The sequence below is a fragment of the Sorex araneus genome, chromosome 2 (genome assembly GCF_027595985.1).
Source record: "Sorex araneus isolate mSorAra2 chromosome 2, mSorAra2.pri, whole genome shotgun sequence".
In the NCBI taxonomy this organism is placed as follows: Eukaryota; Metazoa; Chordata; class Mammalia; order Eulipotyphla; family Soricidae; genus Sorex; species Sorex araneus.
Window position 1 is genome coordinate 34926311 of NC_073303.1, and position 18825 is coordinate 34945135.

The following is an 18825-nucleotide window of genomic DNA, read 5'->3' on the forward strand; positions in this document are numbered from 1 at the left end:
CAAAAATTGATGGTCCAAAGGTCTTATGCTATTATGCCAATGTATATATTTGTATCTGCACTGGATTAGAATTATTTGACCTAGAGAATCTTGTGAGTTGAAATAATTGTGATCTATGAAAACAGGTTCAAAGAGTAATGCTTCAGTTTAAAATATTATTTTCTAGAGTTGCAAAATTGGTTGAAAAACTTATTGTATTTGTGTTTTATTTGATCTCCAAGACTTCTGGTAACTAAAATTTTTAAAACTACTTAGCTTAGGGTTGTAAGGGGTTAATCTCAGATGTCAGCTTGGGAGTTTTTAAAGATTTTCCCTTGATCCACCCATTCCCCTGCACTCCAGGCTGACAAAATCTCTTGGAAATCTGATAAACCCATCTGGATTGATCAGTGGTCCATGCCCCTAGAAAAGGTCAAGGCAGCCTGTGAGCTGGTGCAGGAGCAATTATGCTTAGGCCACCTTGAACCCTCTACTTCCCCTTGGAATACCCCCATATTTGTAATCAAAAAGAAAAATGGGACTTGGAGGTTGTTGCAAGACCTTAGGAGTGTAAATAAGACCATGCAACCTATGGGCGCGCTACAACCTGGACTCCCAACTCCAGTTGCTATACCCTCAGGCTTTCAAAAAATAATCATAGACATAAAAAATTGCTTTTTCTCCATTCCCCTACATCCCGAGGATTGCAAACGTTTTGCTTTTTCAGTCTCGATTACTAACCATATAGGACCCAACCCTCGTTTTCAGTGGAAGGTCCTTCCGCAAGGCATGGCTAATAGCCCTACTTTTTGCCAGCGCTATGTAGCCCAAACTATTGATCCCTTTAGGGTGCTTTTTCCCTCTGCATATATTATTTATTACATGGATGATTTACTGATTGCCGAAGCTTTCCCTGCAGAAGTGCAGCAGGTTGCGCAAGAAACAGTTTTAGCCCTTCAAAACCGCGGCTTTACTATTGCCCCGGACAAAATCCAGACTCAGTATCCGTTCCTCTTTTTGGGTTTTCAGCTTGACCCCTCCCTCATACACCCAAAGAAAATTCAGATCAGACGGTCTTCTCTCACTTCCCTAAATGATTTTCAAAAATTATTAGGGGATATAAATTGGCTTCGACCTTACTTAAAATTAACTACCGGGGAACTTAAACCTTTATTTGATATACTCCGCGGTGACCCAGATCCTACTTCTCCTCGGTCCCTCTCTGTAGAGGCTGAGGAAGCCCTGAAACTTGTTGAAACCGCCATTGCTCAACAGAGTTGCGGCTATTTTCACCCTTCCAAAGTCCTATACCTCATTATTTTCACATCCCCTTATTCGCCTTCTGGCCTCTGTGGCAGGAAAAACAACCCCTTATGTGGATTCATATGCCTGCGTCCTTTTCCAAGGTTCTGCATCCTTATCCTCTGCTAGTGGAACAATTGATCTTTTCTGGATTAAAAACTGCCGTCAGATATTTCGGGCCTGACCCTGACATTGTTATCAACCCTTATTCTAAAGAACAAATTGGATGGCTACAGAGCCGTCATGACGACTGGGCAGTCTTGTTATCTAGCTATTAGGGACAGTTTGACACACACCTGCCCGGGGACAAGCTTTTACAATTTCTTAAGACTACCCCCTTTATTATATCCAAAAACACCGTCTCAAGACCCATCCCTGGGGCCCTAACCTTGTTTATTGATGGCTCACAAAACGGGATAGCTGCTTACGTCGTCCATGGTAGGGCATATCCCATCAAAACTCCCTTTTCCTCTGCTCAGTGAGTGGAATTGTTTGCAGCTCTTAAAGTTTTTCAAATGTTTCCTTTACAAGCATTTAATCTATTCTCAGACAGCCAGTATGTTGTTAGATCATTAACTGTTTTGGAAACGGTTCCTTCCATTCAACCATCCTCTGCTACTTTCCAGTTGTTTTCTGACATTCAAAAATGCATCCATTGTCGGTCCCACCCTTTCTTTGTTGGGCACATTCGTGCACACTCTGATTTACCTGGACCTTTGTCACAGGGCAATGATTTGGTAGATAAAGCCACGTGCCTTGTTGCTCTAGCACTAACTCCTGATCCATTCAAGGACGCGCAGGAGGCCCATGCCCTTCATCATTTAAATTTCCTCCACATTACGCCAGATGTGTGGCATTACTAGAGAGCAAGCCCGGCTTATAGTTAAAGGCTGCAAGACCTGCCTACCTTTCATGCCTGAACCTCACTATGGTGTCAATCCCAGAGGGCTTATCTCTGGTGAACTCTGGCAGATGCATGTTACTCATATCCCCACCTTTGGCAAGCTTAAATATGTTCATGTTACTGTTGATACCTTTAGCAGATCCCTTTCTGCTTCAGCACTAGCAGGAGAAGCTACTTAACATGTGATTACCCACATGCTGTCTACTTTTGCAATAATGGGACAGCCCAAGATTATTAAGACTGATAATGGTCCTGGTTATACAAGCCAAAAATTCAAAGACTTTTGTGCTCGGTTGAGAATTAAATATGTCACCGGCATTCCATACAATCCCCAGGGTCAAGGCATAGTTGAACGTGCCCACCAGACACTCAAAAACACTCTCCTAAAGCTGCAGGCTCAGGAGACATTGCACACCTTCAAGGGCAATTCTCGCCTCTTGCTTTCTCATGCCCTGTTCGTCCTGAATTTTCTTACACTGGATGACGCCGGTCGCTCGGCGGCCGATCGCCTGTGGCACCCCTCCTCTAAGGATAATTATGCTCAAATACTCTGGAAAGACCCTGTCACCGGTTCATGGCACGGCCCTGACCCGGCCCTCATTTGGGGAAAAGGACATGTCTGTGTATATGACAACAAAAATCAGGGTGCTAGATGGCTCCCTGAGAGATTGGTAAAATTATATAACAAACCTCAGGAGTCAAGTGACTCCCCACAAGATTAGTTAAATTATATTATTGAACCAGGGGAAACCACCCCTGAGACAGACTTTTCTGTTCTCTTACAGGAGACATCATGGACCTGCCTCAGATGCTGTTTTTGTGGACTTGGCTATTTTTTCCCTGGGCGTCGCCAACTTCCGCCTCAGTCTACCAACTTTTTAACTATACTTGGTTGGTTGTGAATGAGGCGGGCGATGCTGTCTATGCCTCCTCTTCCATTGGCACTCAACCCCACTGGCCCGAGCTTAGAGTGGACCTGTGTCAGCTGGCCCTAGGAGCCAGCCCTGACTGGAGCACCCATGAATATCTCTGGCCCCTGGATAGGACCCCTAACATTTTTAATCACTATTCCCACATACCCGGCTGTACCAACTACGCTAGACGAGCAGAACTAACTCACACTGACTTTTATGTGTGTCCAGGCCCCCATCAAAACCGCTCACTCTCATATCAATGCGGCCAGGCCTCTGACTATTTCTGTGCCTCTTGGGGTTGCGAAACCACCGGCACTACGTACTGGAACTCCTCCTCCTCCCGGGACTTCATCACTCTAAAACGCCCCAAGCTACAGCCCCACCAAGCGCATGCCAAATGCGATTTCCAGCGGATTCCCCAGAACCCCATGTGACCACTGGAGCCCCGCCCGTGGCTGGTGTAAGCCCCTTGTCAGTTCTTTCACAGCCAGTGGCAGACAACATGATTGGCTTAGTTCTCGAGACCTGCAATGGGGACTGCGCCTCTACATGACCTATAAGGACTTTGGTCTGCTTTTTAGTATCCGTCTTCTTAAAGAACTTCCCAATTTACATAAAGCAGCTATCGGGCCTAATTCAGCCCTTCACTCCCCTTCCCAAGAGGACTCACACCCCTCTCCCCCTCCAGTGAACGCCCTACCAGCAGTAGCCTAGCCTATGCCCACATACTTTCGCCCCACACTTCCTGAAGGGAGCCCTTCCTCCTCTGAACTAATTTTGGAAATGGTGAATGCATTTCATGCTACCCATTCAGCCCGATACGAGCAATGCTGTATTTGCTTTTCCCCAAGACCCCCCCTTTATGAGGGTGTTGCAATTTTTGCTCAGATCTTATTCACCAATGACCCCGCGCGGCCTTGAGATGGGCCCCAGATGAGGACCACGGCCTTACCTTAGGTCAGGTCCATGGTGCAGGTCTTTGTCTCCTAGGACCCGAAATGCTCCCTCCTTTTGAATTGCAGGACGTTTGTAATGTCTCCCAGCGCGTGGACGCCTCTTTCACCTATGTCTCGGCCCCGCCAGAGACTTACTTCGCTTGCTCTACTGGCCTTACCACTCATGTCGAGACCAATGCCTTCTTGCGCACCAGAGACTTCTGTGTCCTGGTCCACCTGTTTCCCAGGCTCTCCATTCATGACCTTGAGGATTTTCTCAGTTTTTGGGAAAAAGGGGCAGTCTTACCCCGCCACAAAAGAGAACCACTCACAGCAATAACCCTAGCTGTTGTCTTAGGACTAGGCGCTAGAGGCGCTGGCACTGGCATTGCCTCCCTAATTACTTCCAAACAGCAGTACAATCAACTCAGCCAGATTGTAGACAGAGACATTCAGGAACTGCAGAAAGGGCTGCAAGATCTAAAGGACTCTTTAACTTCCCTCTCTGAAGTAGTTTTACAAAACCGCAGAGGTTTGGATTTGGTTTTTTTACAAGAGGGCGGACTCTGTGTGGCCCTTAAAGAGGAATGCTATTTTTATGCAGACAAGACAGGTCTAGTACAGGATAGCATTGATAAGGTCAAAAGGAGCCTGGAAGAAAGAAAAAGGGCTAGAGAAAAACAGGAGTCATGGTATCAAAATTGGTTTTCCACTTCACCCTGGCTGTCCACGTTACTGCCTAGTCTTTTGGGACCCCTCCTGGGTCTCCTGATACTACTATCCTTTTGCCCTTGGGCCTTTAGTCGCTTAACCTCTATTATTAAGTCACAGATCGACTTGGCTACCAGAAGCACGGTTGCTGTTCACTATCATCGCCTTGGACCGATTCTGCCTCCGGAAGAGGGAGTTCCTGACCAAGTCCCAGAGACGGACCGGCTCAACTTATCCCCCTTAGCTGAGAGATTAAGGTCCCCTTGGTACCATAGGCTCTGGGCTCATTTCCCAGGGACTCGGCACCCTGACATCCCCTCTCCCACTCCGGGTCAGCTGTGAGGTTAGCCTATGACGGGATATAGTGTAACGCCAGACCCGAATAGGAGCAGCAAGGGGTCTCCATGACGGGAGTAGTGTGAGGCCTTACCTCTTGAGTCCCCATCACATTTTCACTAAGCGCTTACCCTGTGCAACCTCCCCTTAGCTTCACCTTGGGGGCGGCTGGCAGAAAAAAATAACCAAGCGCCACAAATAAGAGCACAGTGATGGCAAGAGTAAGAATCCCCTCACATAGCCTAAGACAGAGCCCCTGCCCCCTCGGGTCTGGAGGCACGTTACATAGCCTAAGACACGGCACCTCACCAACCCAGGCGGCTCTCAGTAGCCCTCAATTTTTTCATATATAAAAACACAGGGGGAGATGTGGGGGACCGGGACCCTGGGAAAAGGAGAACTTAGCCATTTCCCCAGACAGGGAGTGCCCACCAAGATATTGTATTATGTAACAGACATCCTGTACCAAGGGCGAGACCCACAAAGATGACAGGCATATCATGTTCCAGTCTGCTGATCCCCCTTACGCAAATGCCATGCGAATGCCCCGCGTGATCCACCCTGGCCCCCTCGCAAAAGCCTTGCCCCTCAGCCTATATATTCTGTATACTTTCCTTCAATAAACGAGACCTTGACAACAGTTCCTTGCTTGGTCTCCCTCTTCTTTCTCGCCCTTGCTATTTCAGGTAGCGCCTCTTCAGACCCTGGAATAACTTAGTCCCGCGGGACGGGACACCTTATGTTTGCCAAGGCAAGTTACCCCTGGGTGGCAGGGACCACCCCCAGAACCATACATACACAAGACGCATGCTGAGCCGCGTCCCAGATCCAAGCCCTGTGCTTATTTAAGTTTTGGGGTCACACCCCACAGTGCTCAGGGGCTATTCTTGGCTCTGTGCCCAGGAGTGACCCTGGCGATGCTTAGTACTTTACCTCCTGTACCAGCTCTCCATCCTCCCCCCTTGCGTTGATTGAACTGCATTTATTCGGTTGTTCTGGGGCCACACCTGGCAGTGCTTGGGGCTTACTCCTGGCTCTGCACTAAGGAAATTACTCCTGGCGGGGCTTAGATGGGGTGCCTGGGAGTGAGTCTGGGTTGGCCACATGCAAGGCAAGCTCCCTACAGTATACCCACAGAATCACCGGTCTAGCTTGCAGCCCTGTGTTTAAAACATTGAAATTGGGTCTTGGATCCCCAGAGTCAAACACAATTTTGTTTTTGTTTTTGGGTGACACCTGGTGATGCTCAGGAGTTACTCCTGGCTCTCCACTCAGGAATCACTCCTGGCAGTGCTGGGGGAACCGTATGGGATGCACGTGCAAGCCTACCCACTGTACTGTGGCTCTGGCCCCAGGCACAATCTATAACTGGGACAGAGGCTGAGAAGATGACCTTCGAGGCGTGGGTCATTCCTGGCAGATATCTGTGTCTCGGCCCTTCCGGCTCCATCTAGTAAAGAAAGAGGCAGGGCGGGAGAGGGGAGAGAAGGTCCAGGTGGAGCCGACTCCCCCAGCAGTGCTATTAGATGTGCGGGATAGGGCAGCTTGGTGATGTGTTTCCATCCAGGACACAGGAGTTATTTCCTGAACTCTTGAGGACCCATCTGCCCCCGTCCTGGACACAACTTCCCTGAGATCAGGGGAAAGACAAAGGTCTGGGCAGAGCTGGAGAGTTATTGGATCAACTTGAGGAAGAGGAGGAAGAAAAAGAAACAAGAGGCAAGAATGGGGAACCGGGGGTTGATCAGTTCCTCTTAAAGCAGACATCCCCTCTCCTCTTGAGAGCCTCAGAATTCCTTCAAGACAGACAGGAGGAGGGTGGCCAAGGGGTCACTACAGGGATTCATACCGGCCATCTAGTTCACAGACATTCCCTTTTCATGGCCCATGCATGGCATGAGAGTTGAGCTGGATGTAACTTATCCAAAACATGGGTCCACTTCAGAACTCATGAGTCCCTTCCTCAGAACTGCCGGATAGGTGCTGAGGTTATGTGAGCCTGATTCCTGGGAAGAGCAAAGGGACTCCTGGTGCCAGCCGTCCCACAGGTGAGTGCCACTCCAATGAAGAAGTCAACAAACCCCTTTCTGTTCCAGAGAATCCGTATTGGGTCCCTCACTTGTGTTTGCTTTTGGGGCAGGCAGTGCTCAGGGCTTACTCCTGGCTTTGCACTTAGGAATCACTCTCGGTGATGCTCAAGGGACCATATGGGGTGCTGGGGATCGAACCCAGGTTAGCTGTGTGCAAGGCAACCACCTTACCCACTGTACTATTGCTCCTGTCCCATGAGTCTCTCACTTTTTTTTGTGGGGGGGCTTTTTGGGTCACACCCAGTGATGCTCAGAGGTTACTCCTGGCTCTGCACTCAGGAAATACTTCTGGTGGTACTTGGGGGACCACATGGGATGCTGGGGATTGAGCCCAGGTTGGCTGTGAGCAAGGCAAACACCCTACCCGCTGTATATCACTCTGGCCCCATGAGTCCCTCATTTCTGAAAATGATGAATTGTTTTCTCCCCAACATATACCCAGTATCTGACTTCTTGTTACCGTCTCTACTGCCACTGCCTGCTCCAAGCCCATTAACTCTCCTGCCTGAATAAAGGCAAGGGCATCTCATGGTTGAGCCGCCTCGCTCATGATCTTTTACAATCCATTCTCCACCCAGCAGGCCCAGGGATCATGGATAAATATCAAGCAAGATCATGTCAATTCCTTGCATATACTCTTCTAGTGGCTTCTCATTACATCCAAACTCTTAGCCAACATAAGGCCCTCCTCTGAGCTCTGGCTCAAAAGAACGGGAACAAAGAAACTCATTATTCTGTTTTATAAGGCTCTGCACCAGCTGCTTTCTACCTTCCCACTCTGTCCCATGCCCTTCAACTTTGTCCTTTATGAGTCTCAAATGCAAACTCATAAAACTCACTATTTTAGGGGGTGGGGTCAGATTGGGGCCATATCTAGTGGTGCTCAGCTCCTTTCTGGTGGTGCTTGGGGAACCATACGCAGTGCCAGAGATCTGATCTGGGACCACCCTGTACAAGCCAAGTGCCTTAACCCCTGCACTACCCCTTCAGCCCAGACTCTTTTTTTCTTTAAAGTCTCTGTACCTGCTGTTCTGGGTCTCTGCATCACTCATTATTCTTCCCTTTATATAGTCATCTACTAGTCTAAGTTACTCAGTTCATCTTTTTCTATGTTATCTTGTGGTTTAACTTAATCACAGAAGGGCCAGAGAGGAACCGGGGACACAGTACAATAGGGAGGGCATTTGCCTTATATGCGGCCATCCCAGGTTCAATCCCTGGCATCCCATATGACCTCTAGGGCCAGCCAGGAGTGATTCCCGAATGCAGAGTAACCTCTAAGCACTGCCAGGTGTGGTCCCCCAAAACATAAAAATTAATTAATTAATTGGACTGGAGTGATAGCACAGCAGGTAAGGCGTTTGCATGCGGCCGACCCGGGTTTGATTCCTCTGCCCCTCTCAGAGAGCCCGGCAACCTACTGAGAGTATCCCACCCACAGGCAGAGCCTGGCAAGCTACCTGTGGCATATTTGAAATGCCAAAAACAGTAACAAGTCTCACAATGGAGATGTTACTGGTACCCGCTCAAACAAATTGATGAGCAATGGAATAACAGTGATACAGTGATTAATTAATTAATAGAAACTGTTCCTGGCTGGAATAATTTCATTTGTGTTTACTTACTTTCTCAGTGATTTGTGTAACCCCCACTTCTGCTGTCCCCCCCAAGAGGTGAGTTCTAAGAAAACAAGGTCCTTGGGGCCAAAATAAAAAAGGTGCTTGCCTTGCTATCAGCCAACTGGGTTTATTTGATTTTTTTTTTTTTTTTGGTTTTTGGGTCACACCTGGCGATGCACAGGGGTTACTCCTGGCTCTGCACTCAGGAATTACTCCTAGCGGTGCTCAGGGGACCATATGGGATGCTGGGAATCGAACCTGGGTCAGCCGCGTGCAAGGCAAATGCCCTACCCGCTGTGCTATTGCTCCAGCCCCCAGCCAACTGGGTTTAATCCCTTGCATCCCTTGGCCCTGCCAGGAGTGATCCTTGCTGCAGAGCCAGGAGTAAGCCCTGAGGAGCGCCAGGGCTATACTGGTGCTCCAAACCAAACATCCAGAAACAAAACATAACAAAGCAAAAGAAATCAGCATCGGGGCTGGAGCGATAGCACAATGGAGAGGGCGCTTGCCTTGCATGCGGCCGACCTGGGTTCGATCCCCAGCATCCCATATGGTCCCCTGAGCACCGCCAGGAGTAATTCCTGAGTGCAGAGCCAGGAGTAACCCCTGCACATCCCCAGGTGTGGTCCCAAAATTAAAAAAAATTTAAAAAAAATCAGCATCTTTGTTTTATTTACATGTTTCCACACTGTAGATGCTCAAGTCACACTAAATGAATGAATAAATGAAGGTGTAAGTTGCAAATGTTGAGGACAGGGACTTGTCTATCTAGGAACTGGTCCTGGCTCTGTGTTGGCTCTCCTTTCCTTGGTCCTGGCTGTCCAGTGCTGACCAGGGTTTAAGTCATATGAACTTGTCCCTGGCCCTTCCCCTCGCTCCTTCCTGAGCCAGAGCCAAAGGTTGTTGAGTTCAACGCAGATAAGCCCAGAGCCCACAGAATTTTATGGGTCTGCCCTGGTGAGGGAACACTTGGTTCTTGCTTCTCCATTGCGCCCTTCCTGCCGGAAGCTGTTGGGCCCGGCCTGCTGCCGTCTCAGGGATCATTCCCACAGCCCGCCTGACCTCCCTGCCTCCTTAATCTGCCAAAGGTCTTATACCACAGCTTGTGAGGAATTCACGTGGGCCATGACCTTTACTATAGGAAAATTTGGGCTGTAAATGACCCACTCTGTGGTTAAATATTGATGACACCAGGAAATAGGAGCCTGGAGTGGGCATACTACAGAGCCCCCTAAAATGACAGACCCCCCAGCCCCCACCAGCCAGGGGCTCCTCCCTCCCTTGGCCTTGACCTGAGTTAGCAGGAGAGTCTGGAGATTATCTCTTTTCTGGAGCCCAGCAGAGTTCACAGGAAGCACTTAGGCAGCTGATTTCCTGGGATTGCGAAAGTCAGGTGAGGCCATCATCCTTTGAGGCCACTCTCGAAGGTCAGTCACCCCAGATGGGCAGAGACTTCATGCCTGGGTGTGGGCTCAGAGTGGCCTCCAAACAGGCTGCTGTCTCCGCGCTGCGCCCCAGGAGACCTCGGTGTGAAGACTCAAGTGCAAACCACCCAGCTCTTCCCTGGAGAGGGGAGAGGAGACGCAGAAGCCAGCACTGCACCCCCAAAGCAGCGCCAGACCCAGGCTCCAGGTGAGTGAGTGGGGTGGAGCAGGAGGCCAGGATCTGGGGCAGGAATCACAGTCTCATGGCAAGTGGATAAGCCCTGGCTTACACACAGAGCTCCCAGTGGTGTGTCCTTGGGTAGGGTCTGGAACAGAAAACAGACATGCACGGGCTCATGCGAAAGGATGGCGTTTAGAGGTAAAGCTCCTGAGAGCTTGGATCCAACCCCCAGCACAAAAAAAGAGAAAAAAAAAGGGATGTAATGGAAAAATGGATTAAATTTTTAAAAAATCATACAGCTTAGTTAAGAAATAGCAATAGTGGCAGGAACAGCCCAGGTGTTCACTGCTGAAACAAACTGGATAGGTGCTCTGAGGGCGCTGCATTCTCTGTTTCTGTGGCACTTCCTAGGTCAGTTGTTGGTCTGTGTTTATTTGAACAATACTATTTGTGTGTAAAATGTTCTGTTCCATTGTGCACATCAGTTCATATACAAGTCTCAGCCTCTCTATTCATTCTGATGACACTGTTCTGATTCCTGTAGTTGTATAGTTTCTAGTTTGGGGGTCACACCCAGTGGTGCTCAGGGCTTATTCCTTATTCTCTGTGCTCAGGGACCACTCCAGGTGGGCTCATGGGGGGAACCCCAGTACTGAGGACTGAATCAGGGTCAGCCACTTGCAAGGCAAGTGCCTTAATCCCTGGACTATCTTTCTGATCTAAGAAAGCCCTTCCTGAGGGCCACCAGGTACAAAGGAAACACCACCTAGGGGCATTCCAAAGCCCTTTCTGACTGCCCACAGGCAAAATACCTCTTAAGGTGTTTTTCTCCTTTCCTCAGTCCAAGAACTCCATCAACATTTCAATACTAGTTATTTTTGTATGGACACAGTAAGAGACACGTTGAGGCTTGCAGGGCAGCTCTCCTGGGAACATCTTGCCACAGACTCAGACTACAGCGCCCAGGCCAGATTAATCATTCCTTACCCTAGCAGGGTCCGAATCTAGTTATTACATTTTGGATCATGACAGCATTTGTCCACGACCAAGCTCTTAACTTATAGTTAAGCATTAGGCACTTTGGCCAGGCCCATCTCGATGCCAGGGTAGCACATAACTCACCGCTTGCCCTAGGTTGATCCCATCCCTCATCGGGACCGTGCTTTTGGGGGTGCTAGGAAGTAAGGGCAGCTGAGGCTTGGGTCGAGAGAAAACAGATGCCCAGGAGGAAAATAACACACAGAGTCAAATGACTCCCAGGTTACAAAGCATAGCATTTGCTACAGTCTTCCTGTGCCCGTACAAAGGGACATGGCTCTACATAAACTGTGCAAAGGACTCAAGGAGAAGAGAAAAACAATATTTACAAGTCAACAGAACACCAAGAAGGAAGTTACAAATAAACACAGAGGAAAGTTCCCAATAAACCTAAACTACCTGAGGCTATGTCATCCTAAACTGATCCACTTACATTAAGTCCTAAAATTGGGTAACGGCTGTCCCCCGACTTTGTTCTTCTCCTCCACTATGTTGAGTGGCCTGGCACAGGCGGTTAAGTGCTCCCTCTGGCCCTGGCTCAATCCCTGTACTGCACGGTCTCCTGAACACCACTGAGAGTAGCCCCTGGGCACTGCCAGGTATGCCCTCAAACCAAGTTCAAAACACAAAACATGGATATTGTTTCATGAAAATTTTCACGTATTTTCATTTACGTGAAAAATGTACACAGTCTAGAAGTACGTGTGGGTGAGAAAAACCTTCTTTTCCTGATTCTACTTTCTTCGTTCTAATAATAGAGTCGACAAAAGAAAGATTAACAGGAGGGAAAAAGGTGTCGTCAAAATCCATTTCACCTGATTTTGAGGGTTTCTTTGGGGGCCACACCTGATGGTGCTCAGGGCTTACTCCTGGCTTGTACTCAGGGTTTGCTCCTGGCAGGATTTGTGGGGACCATATGGGTGGCGGGGATAGAACAGGGTTGGCTGCAAGCAAGGCAACTGACCTACCTGCGCGGTACTATCTCTGCAGCCCAATTCCATATGTGTTTTTATTCATTTTATTTTTATTTTTTTGTCTTTTTGGGGTCACACCAGCATTGCTCAGGGGTTATTCCTGGCTCTGCACTCAGGAATCACTCCAGGTGGTGCTCCATTAGGAGTGACTCCTGAGTGCAGAGCCGAGTAAACCCTGAGAATAGCTGTGTCTTCCCTCCTCAAAAAAAAAAAAAAAAAAGGAGAAGGGGGAGAAGAGGAGGGGGAGGAAGAAGGGGAGGGGGAGGAAAAGGACAAGGAGGAGGAGGAGGAGGAGGAGGAGGAGGAGGGGGAGGAGGAGGAGGAGGAGGAGGAGGAGGGGGAGGAGGAGGAGGAGGAGGAGGAAGAGGAGGAGGAGGAGAAGGAGGGGGGAGGAGGAGGAGGAACAATGTGTGACTGTTTTGATTTAGAGTTAATAACCGCGAATCCCTTTACCTGCTTCGTTTCGGAGAGAAGGAAGCACTTAAGGAAGGGATTTATTCCGAGAGCATGGGTTGGAGCTCTATCAAGGGGTTTCCAAACTAGGGCCGCAAGGACGGATCGAGACCAGAGGTGGCGGAGAGGAAGGGGCGCCTGGCTCCCGGCTGCCCTGGCCCGCAGCTGCCGGACTCAGGCTTGCCGGGTCTCGGCGCGCGCCCTGGGCGTGCCCATCTCCGGGAGAGCGCCGGTGATAGGACCAGTCCTTATCACGTGAGAAGAACTGGCCTTGTGATTGGCTGTCGTCTAGGGGGCGTACCGTGGGAAGTTCGGAAAAGAGCAGACCCGATTGGAGCAGGGAAAAAGCGGTGCTGTTCTCAGCAGATCGGTCCTCCTCGCCACTTGTCCACTTGTCCACCTGCCACATATTATGACTTTTTGTTTGCTTTGGGGAATACACTCATCGGTACTCAGGTCTTCTGGCTCTGCGCTCAGGGATCACTCCAGGCGGGCTAAGGGGAATGGGATGCCGTGAATTTAACCCGAGGCAGCCACGTGCAAAGAAAGCACCCTCCCTACATGCTCCCGCTCCCCTCCCCCACCCCACCCCCACATAAACGTAATGATTTTTAAGGGAGACCTGAGTCGCTCTCACTGTCATGTGCTCTTCACCTGGCGGCCCCACCTGTCCTGAGATCCAGCTATTTGGGTCCTGCAACTTTGGGTCTGATAGAAGCCGGATTTGAGCCACGGGTGGGATGGAATGGGCTGACCCAGCAACAACCTCTGTTTGCTTTCCAGGACTAGGCTCGGAGACTAGGAACGGAGGCGGTCCGAAGCGCAGGTGTGGGGCTGCGGGCCTTAAGGACTTCCTCACGGGACGTACCCCACCCAGGAGTGCAGATATGGGCCACAGTGAGGGGCACACAGGAGCTCTGGCTAGCACTGAGGTGCCTCAAGAGCTGCTGGAAGAAATGCTTTGGCGTTTTCGGGTAGAAGATGGTAAGTGGAAGAGGAGCATGTGTGTGTGTATGTGTGCCTGTTGTGTGTGGGTGTGTGCACGTGTGTGTGTGCACACCAGTGTGTACATGCATGCTTGTGTATATGACAGTTGTGCATATATTTTTGTGTGTGCATGTGTGCATGTGTGTGTACTCAACAGAAATAAAATAATCTGCAGAAGCCTTTGACACAGCTCCATCTGCCACCCTGATTGCACATTTGCTCCCAGTCCAGGACAGAGATGAGCGGTTCAATGTCTGGCTGACAGAACTATACTGCCTTTTCTCAGAAATGCTATTCATTTACTCATCCACCCACTTGGTGTGGATGTGATTGGGTTCCTATGAGACCTGTATTGTTCTCAGTACTGGGGTGTTACAGCAATGAATAAAACTCATCATGAAGGAGACAAAACACACACACAAGACTTGAAAACACACAGTGTATTGTGGGTAGCAATCGGAAGAACAAGCTAGCAGAGAAGGGGAATAAGAGAATAGGTAATGTGATCAAATGGCCCTCACCAAGAAGGTGACATTTGAGTAAAGACTTGGGGTGAGGGCAGAACTAGCCATGTGGAGAAAGAATATTCTGGGTTGAGGGAACTGCGAGGCACAGGTTCTGAGGCTGCATCTTGGCATCACTTTGGTCCAGCATGGATAGATCTCAATGACCTAAATCCAGATTAACAACTTTGTGAATTATCTGGGTCGTTGTTGGATCCAGTTTAAATGTATGACTCCCTCCCCTTATAATACACACACACACACACAAGCACACACACACACACACACACACACTCCTTTAATTCTTCTTCTACTGGCCTTGCTTGGGGTCAGCCCCTAGCAAAACCTGGGGGACTGGCATCATACTTACCCCCCTTTCCCAGTAGCACAGAGTGTGGCAGTCACGAGGGACTTCTTCAGGACAGAGCTGAGGCCCTCATCTGGGCCTTCGTGGGAGCTTTTCTGGATCACTCACAGCAAGAGACAGGCAGTGCCATGGGCTGAGTCTGATCTAAGCTGGAGGGGCCCCAACCTCTAAGCCATGTGTCTCTCCCCAGCATCGCCTTGGAATTATTCCATGTTTGTCCTGGCCACTGTGGTGGTCCTGCTGAGCGCCTTCCTCCTGAGGCGGAACATCCAGGCACGCAGGTGAGGAGCTGGTCCTGGGGGTCTCTGGAAGGGAAATCTAGGGAGGGGTCTTATGGGAGCCTTGGATGTTCACCCTTTGAGGTGCAAAGTGCCGTTTGCGGTGAGCAGCTGTCCTTGATCATCTCGGGCCCTGCAGGGCAGGCCAGTGAGTCTCAGAGAGGGCAGCACAGGCCAAGGTCTGAACCCACATCCTCACCAGCAAGGAGAGACACTATCCATGCAGACCCCGTGATCCTTCCAGAAATGACAACACAGGCCCCTTCCTCCTAGGTCCTGGGAGTGACCAGTGGTTCCTCTGCAGAGTCAGAAAACTATTAGGGGGGAGCCTTGCCCTGCTGTGAGTCCAGGCCCAATGCAGGGCACTGACCGAGACTGGGAAGCAGCTGTGAAGGTGTTTTTAAAGTTATTACACAGGGGGCAGTGGTGTGGCTCAGTGGCAAGGTGCATACCACGCTCGTGTGAGCTTTGGGTTTAATCCCCACTACTGCAAAGAAAAAATAATTTGTAAAATAAGAGACAGATATAGATACATGGGAGGGTTTCTCATGGTTGTTATATATTACTGAGGGCCGGAGAGATAATACAAGGGGCAAGCATGTTCCTTTCATGTGGCTGCTGATCCTACTTCCCCCTTCACAGGGACTGGCGTGACGGTCTAGCGGGTAAGGCATTTGCTTGCATGTGGCATGGTTCGGTCTCCAGCACCACATGTGGTTCCCCTGAGCCTGCCAGGAGTCATCCCTGAGCACAGAGTTTGGAATCAACCCTGAGGACCGCCAGTGTGGGACTCCCCTAATCTCCCCACATCCCCCACCTTATCAAAGGAATTCAGCATTTGGCGGGGAGGGGGTTGTAATTCACAGGGCCAGGGGCCAAGCACGGGGCACCTGTGTGCTGGGAACACGACAATGGGACTGCTGGTGTTTGGAGCGAAGAGAGGGAGGTAGATGGGCCAACGACAGAGACCCAGGACCAAGCCCGCCAGACCTAGGGACAGCACGCAAGGAGCCAGAGGCGGCAGGAGGGTAGGGAGGCGGTGGGTGAGGAGGCTAGGCTGGGGGTAAAGGGAAGGCAAGACGGGCCACCCGAAGGAGCTCAGGTCAGGCTCAGGGGCCCTGGGGAGCAGGAGCAGGGCTTGTTAGAGGAACACGAATGTTTCTGTCGGGATACAGAATGCAGCAGTGTGCTGCCACGGCCCTCAGGCACACGCCGTCATCCCCTTCAGTGAGTCAACAAGGCACCAACGTGGGGCCGGAGCAGTGGGGCAGGGTGGGGGCGGGGTGGGCGGGAGGGCACTTGCCTTGCACGTGGCCAACCAGGACTTGATCCCTGACACCCCATATGGCCCCCTGAGCACTGCTAGGAGTAATTCCAGAGTACAGAGCCTGGAAGCCTGGAGTGAACCCTGAGCATCGCCGGGTGTGGCCCCCAAACAAAAATAAACAAACAAAACCCAAACCCCCAAAAGACAAAAACAAAGCAGAACAAAGCACCCAGGTGAAAATGTTCTTTCGGTACAAGTGGACTCCCGGAGCAGGAAGTTCTCAGCCCCGCCAGGACCCTCCAGATGGCTAGAAAGTCCGGTTGCACCCCAAGGAAACCCTGTAGGTTGGGAAGACGCTGGGGAGGAACTGGAGTGGCCGGTTAACAAGGTGGGGCCACGAGGAGCCACTGAAGGTGCCTGAGAAGGGCAGCCATATTTGCCCACCGTGTCTCAGGAGCACTGTCAGCATGAGTAACAAGTTTTTATGCAGTAAAGATCTGTAATGAAGTGAAACACAAGTTTTAAAAGCTAGCAGTTCACGCTTATCTGTGGTCACTGTCACTGTCATCCTGTTGCTCATTGATTTGTTCGAGCGGGCACCAGTAACGTCTCTCATTGTGAGACTTATTGTTACTGATTTTGGCATATCCAATACACCCGGGTAGCTTGCCAGGCTCTGCTGGGTGGGCTTGATACTCTCGGTAGCTTGCCGGGCTCTCCGAGAAGGGCGGAGGAATCGAACACGGGTCGCCCACATGAAAGGCGAATGCCTCTGTGCTATCGCTCCAGCCCACTTATCTGTGGTATGTCGAATATTGAATGAGGAGATGTATTGTGCTGAAAGGACGATGTATGGATCACCCTTGGCCCCCAGTGATTAGAGAGAAGGACAGAGAAGGGAAAAATCGAAGGAGGAAGGACAGAATGGGAAATAATGGGTGAACAGGCATGAGAGCTTCAGTTAAACTGGCGGTGTGGGTGAGTGCTGTAGCCATGTATCCAGACACAAACCCAACAACACTGGAAACAGGAGATCCAAGCCGCAACCGCTGGAACTTTGTAAGGTGCCTGTCAAGGTGACGGGCAGTGGGGGGGCGGGGGGGGGGAGGGTGCGGGACGGGGAGGAAATAAGGGAACACTGGTGGAAGGAAACTGACATTGGTGGTGGGATTGGTGTTGAAATTATATGCCTAAATCCCAACTATCAAGAACTTTATAAGTCACAGTTCTTTAATAAAGAAGGGAAAAAGTAAAAAATATAGAACAAACAAAAAAAGCTATCAGTTCATATTAGTGATCAGTGCAGAAAAGTTTCATTTCTGCCACAATTATAATGCAGAATTAATTCTGAACTAAAATACAAGGAAAATGGAGTCACTGGATTCTTAACACAGTGAACTGTCACTGTCACTGTCATCCTGTTGCTCATCGATTTGCTTGAGCGGGCACCAGTAACATCTTCATTGTGAGACTTGTTATTGTTTTTGGCATATCCAATATGCCACGGGTAGCTTGCCAGGCTCTGCCGAGTGGGCGAGATACTCTCGGTAGCTTGCCAGGCTCCCCGAGAGGGACGGAGGAATCGAACATGGGTCAGCCGCGTGCAAGGTGAACGCCCTACCGCTGTGCTATCACTCCAGCCCCATACAGTGAACATGCACTCAATTTTCAGTTCTTCTTTCTATAAATTTCCACAACTAGAGGTTATGTTAGGGATAGAGTTCAGTTCTTGGACTGGAATTAAATGCAGGCTCTGACTCTCGGAGTCACAGCCTTCCACCTGTAGTTTTTGTTTTGGGGCCACACCTGGTAGTGCTCTGTGCTTCCTCCTGGGCCTCTGTGCCCAGGGAAACACTCCTGGCAGTGCTCAGGGGACGTATGGGGTGCTAGGGATTAAACCCGGGTCAGCTGTGTGTATGGCAAGGGCCCTACCCGCTGTCCTATTGCTCCGGCCCGGCCCACCTTCATCTCTAAAAGCAGTAACCTCTGAGCTCATAGGGGCACGTGGGTGTGGTAAGACGGTACGCAGTGGGCAGAAGCTGTTTCTCTGCTGAATACTTCAAACTTCTCGGCTTTCTCCCTCGGAGCTCCCAAGTTGGGTTTCCCCCTCAGACCCACGTGTCCACTTGGGAAGCTGGATCCTGAGCCAGCCCCTCGGTCCCCCGGCTGAGGGAACTCACTCTCATCAGGCGTCTCTCTCGCCCAGGAACCAAAAGATGCAGCCAACAGAGAAAACCAAACAGACTGTAGAACCTGAAGCCAAAATCAAAGATGACAACAGCCTGAATATGGTAACAGAGACTCTGCTCTCAGAAAAACCCAGCCTGGCCCAGGAAGAAACTAAATTCACAGAGTCAGCTGCACCAGTCGTTGTCCTTCCAGAGGCACAGGAGTCTGAGAGCTAAGCGTCAGAACAGAGTCTCCACGGTACCAGATAAAAGTGAATGAACAGGGGCTGGAGCAATAGCACAGCGCGTAGGGCGTTTGCCTTGCACGCGGCCGACCCGGGTTCGAATCCCAGCATCCCATAGGGTCCCCTGAGCACCATCAGGAGTAATTCCTG

At 50.2% G+C, this 18825-nt stretch overlaps 1 protein-coding gene across 1 annotated transcript; it reads left to right on the top strand.

Moving 5' to 3' along the window:
* Window positions 1-13268: 13268 nt before the first annotated feature.
* On the top strand, window positions 13269-18794 carry SLC51B (solute carrier family 51 subunit beta). The gene is made up of 4 exons (XM_055129504.1): window positions 13269-13308; window positions 13644-13844; window positions 14908-14998; window positions 18469-18794. The coding sequence occupies exons 2-4, from the start codon at window positions 13748-13750 to the stop codon at window positions 18665-18667; spliced, it is 387 nt and encodes a 128-aa protein (XP_054985479.1). The 5' UTR covers window positions 13269-13308; window positions 13644-13747; the 3' UTR covers window positions 18668-18794.
* Window positions 18795-18825: the final 31 nt, after the last annotated feature.

Bases quoted from the DNA above. Each gene is read 5' to 3' on its own strand.
- SLC51B (XM_055129504.1), top strand. From the start codon at position 13,748: ATGGGCCACAGTGAGGGGCACACAGGAGCTCTGGCTAGCACTGAGGTG. The intron at 13,845-14,907 runs GTAAGTGGAAGA...GTCTCTCCCCAG, and splicing joins GCGTTTTCGGGTAGAAGATG to CATCGCCTTGGAATTATTCC. The intron at 14,999-18,468 runs GTGAGGAGCTGG...TCTCTCGCCCAG, and splicing joins CGGAACATCCAGGCACGCAG to GAACCAAAAGATGCAGCCAA.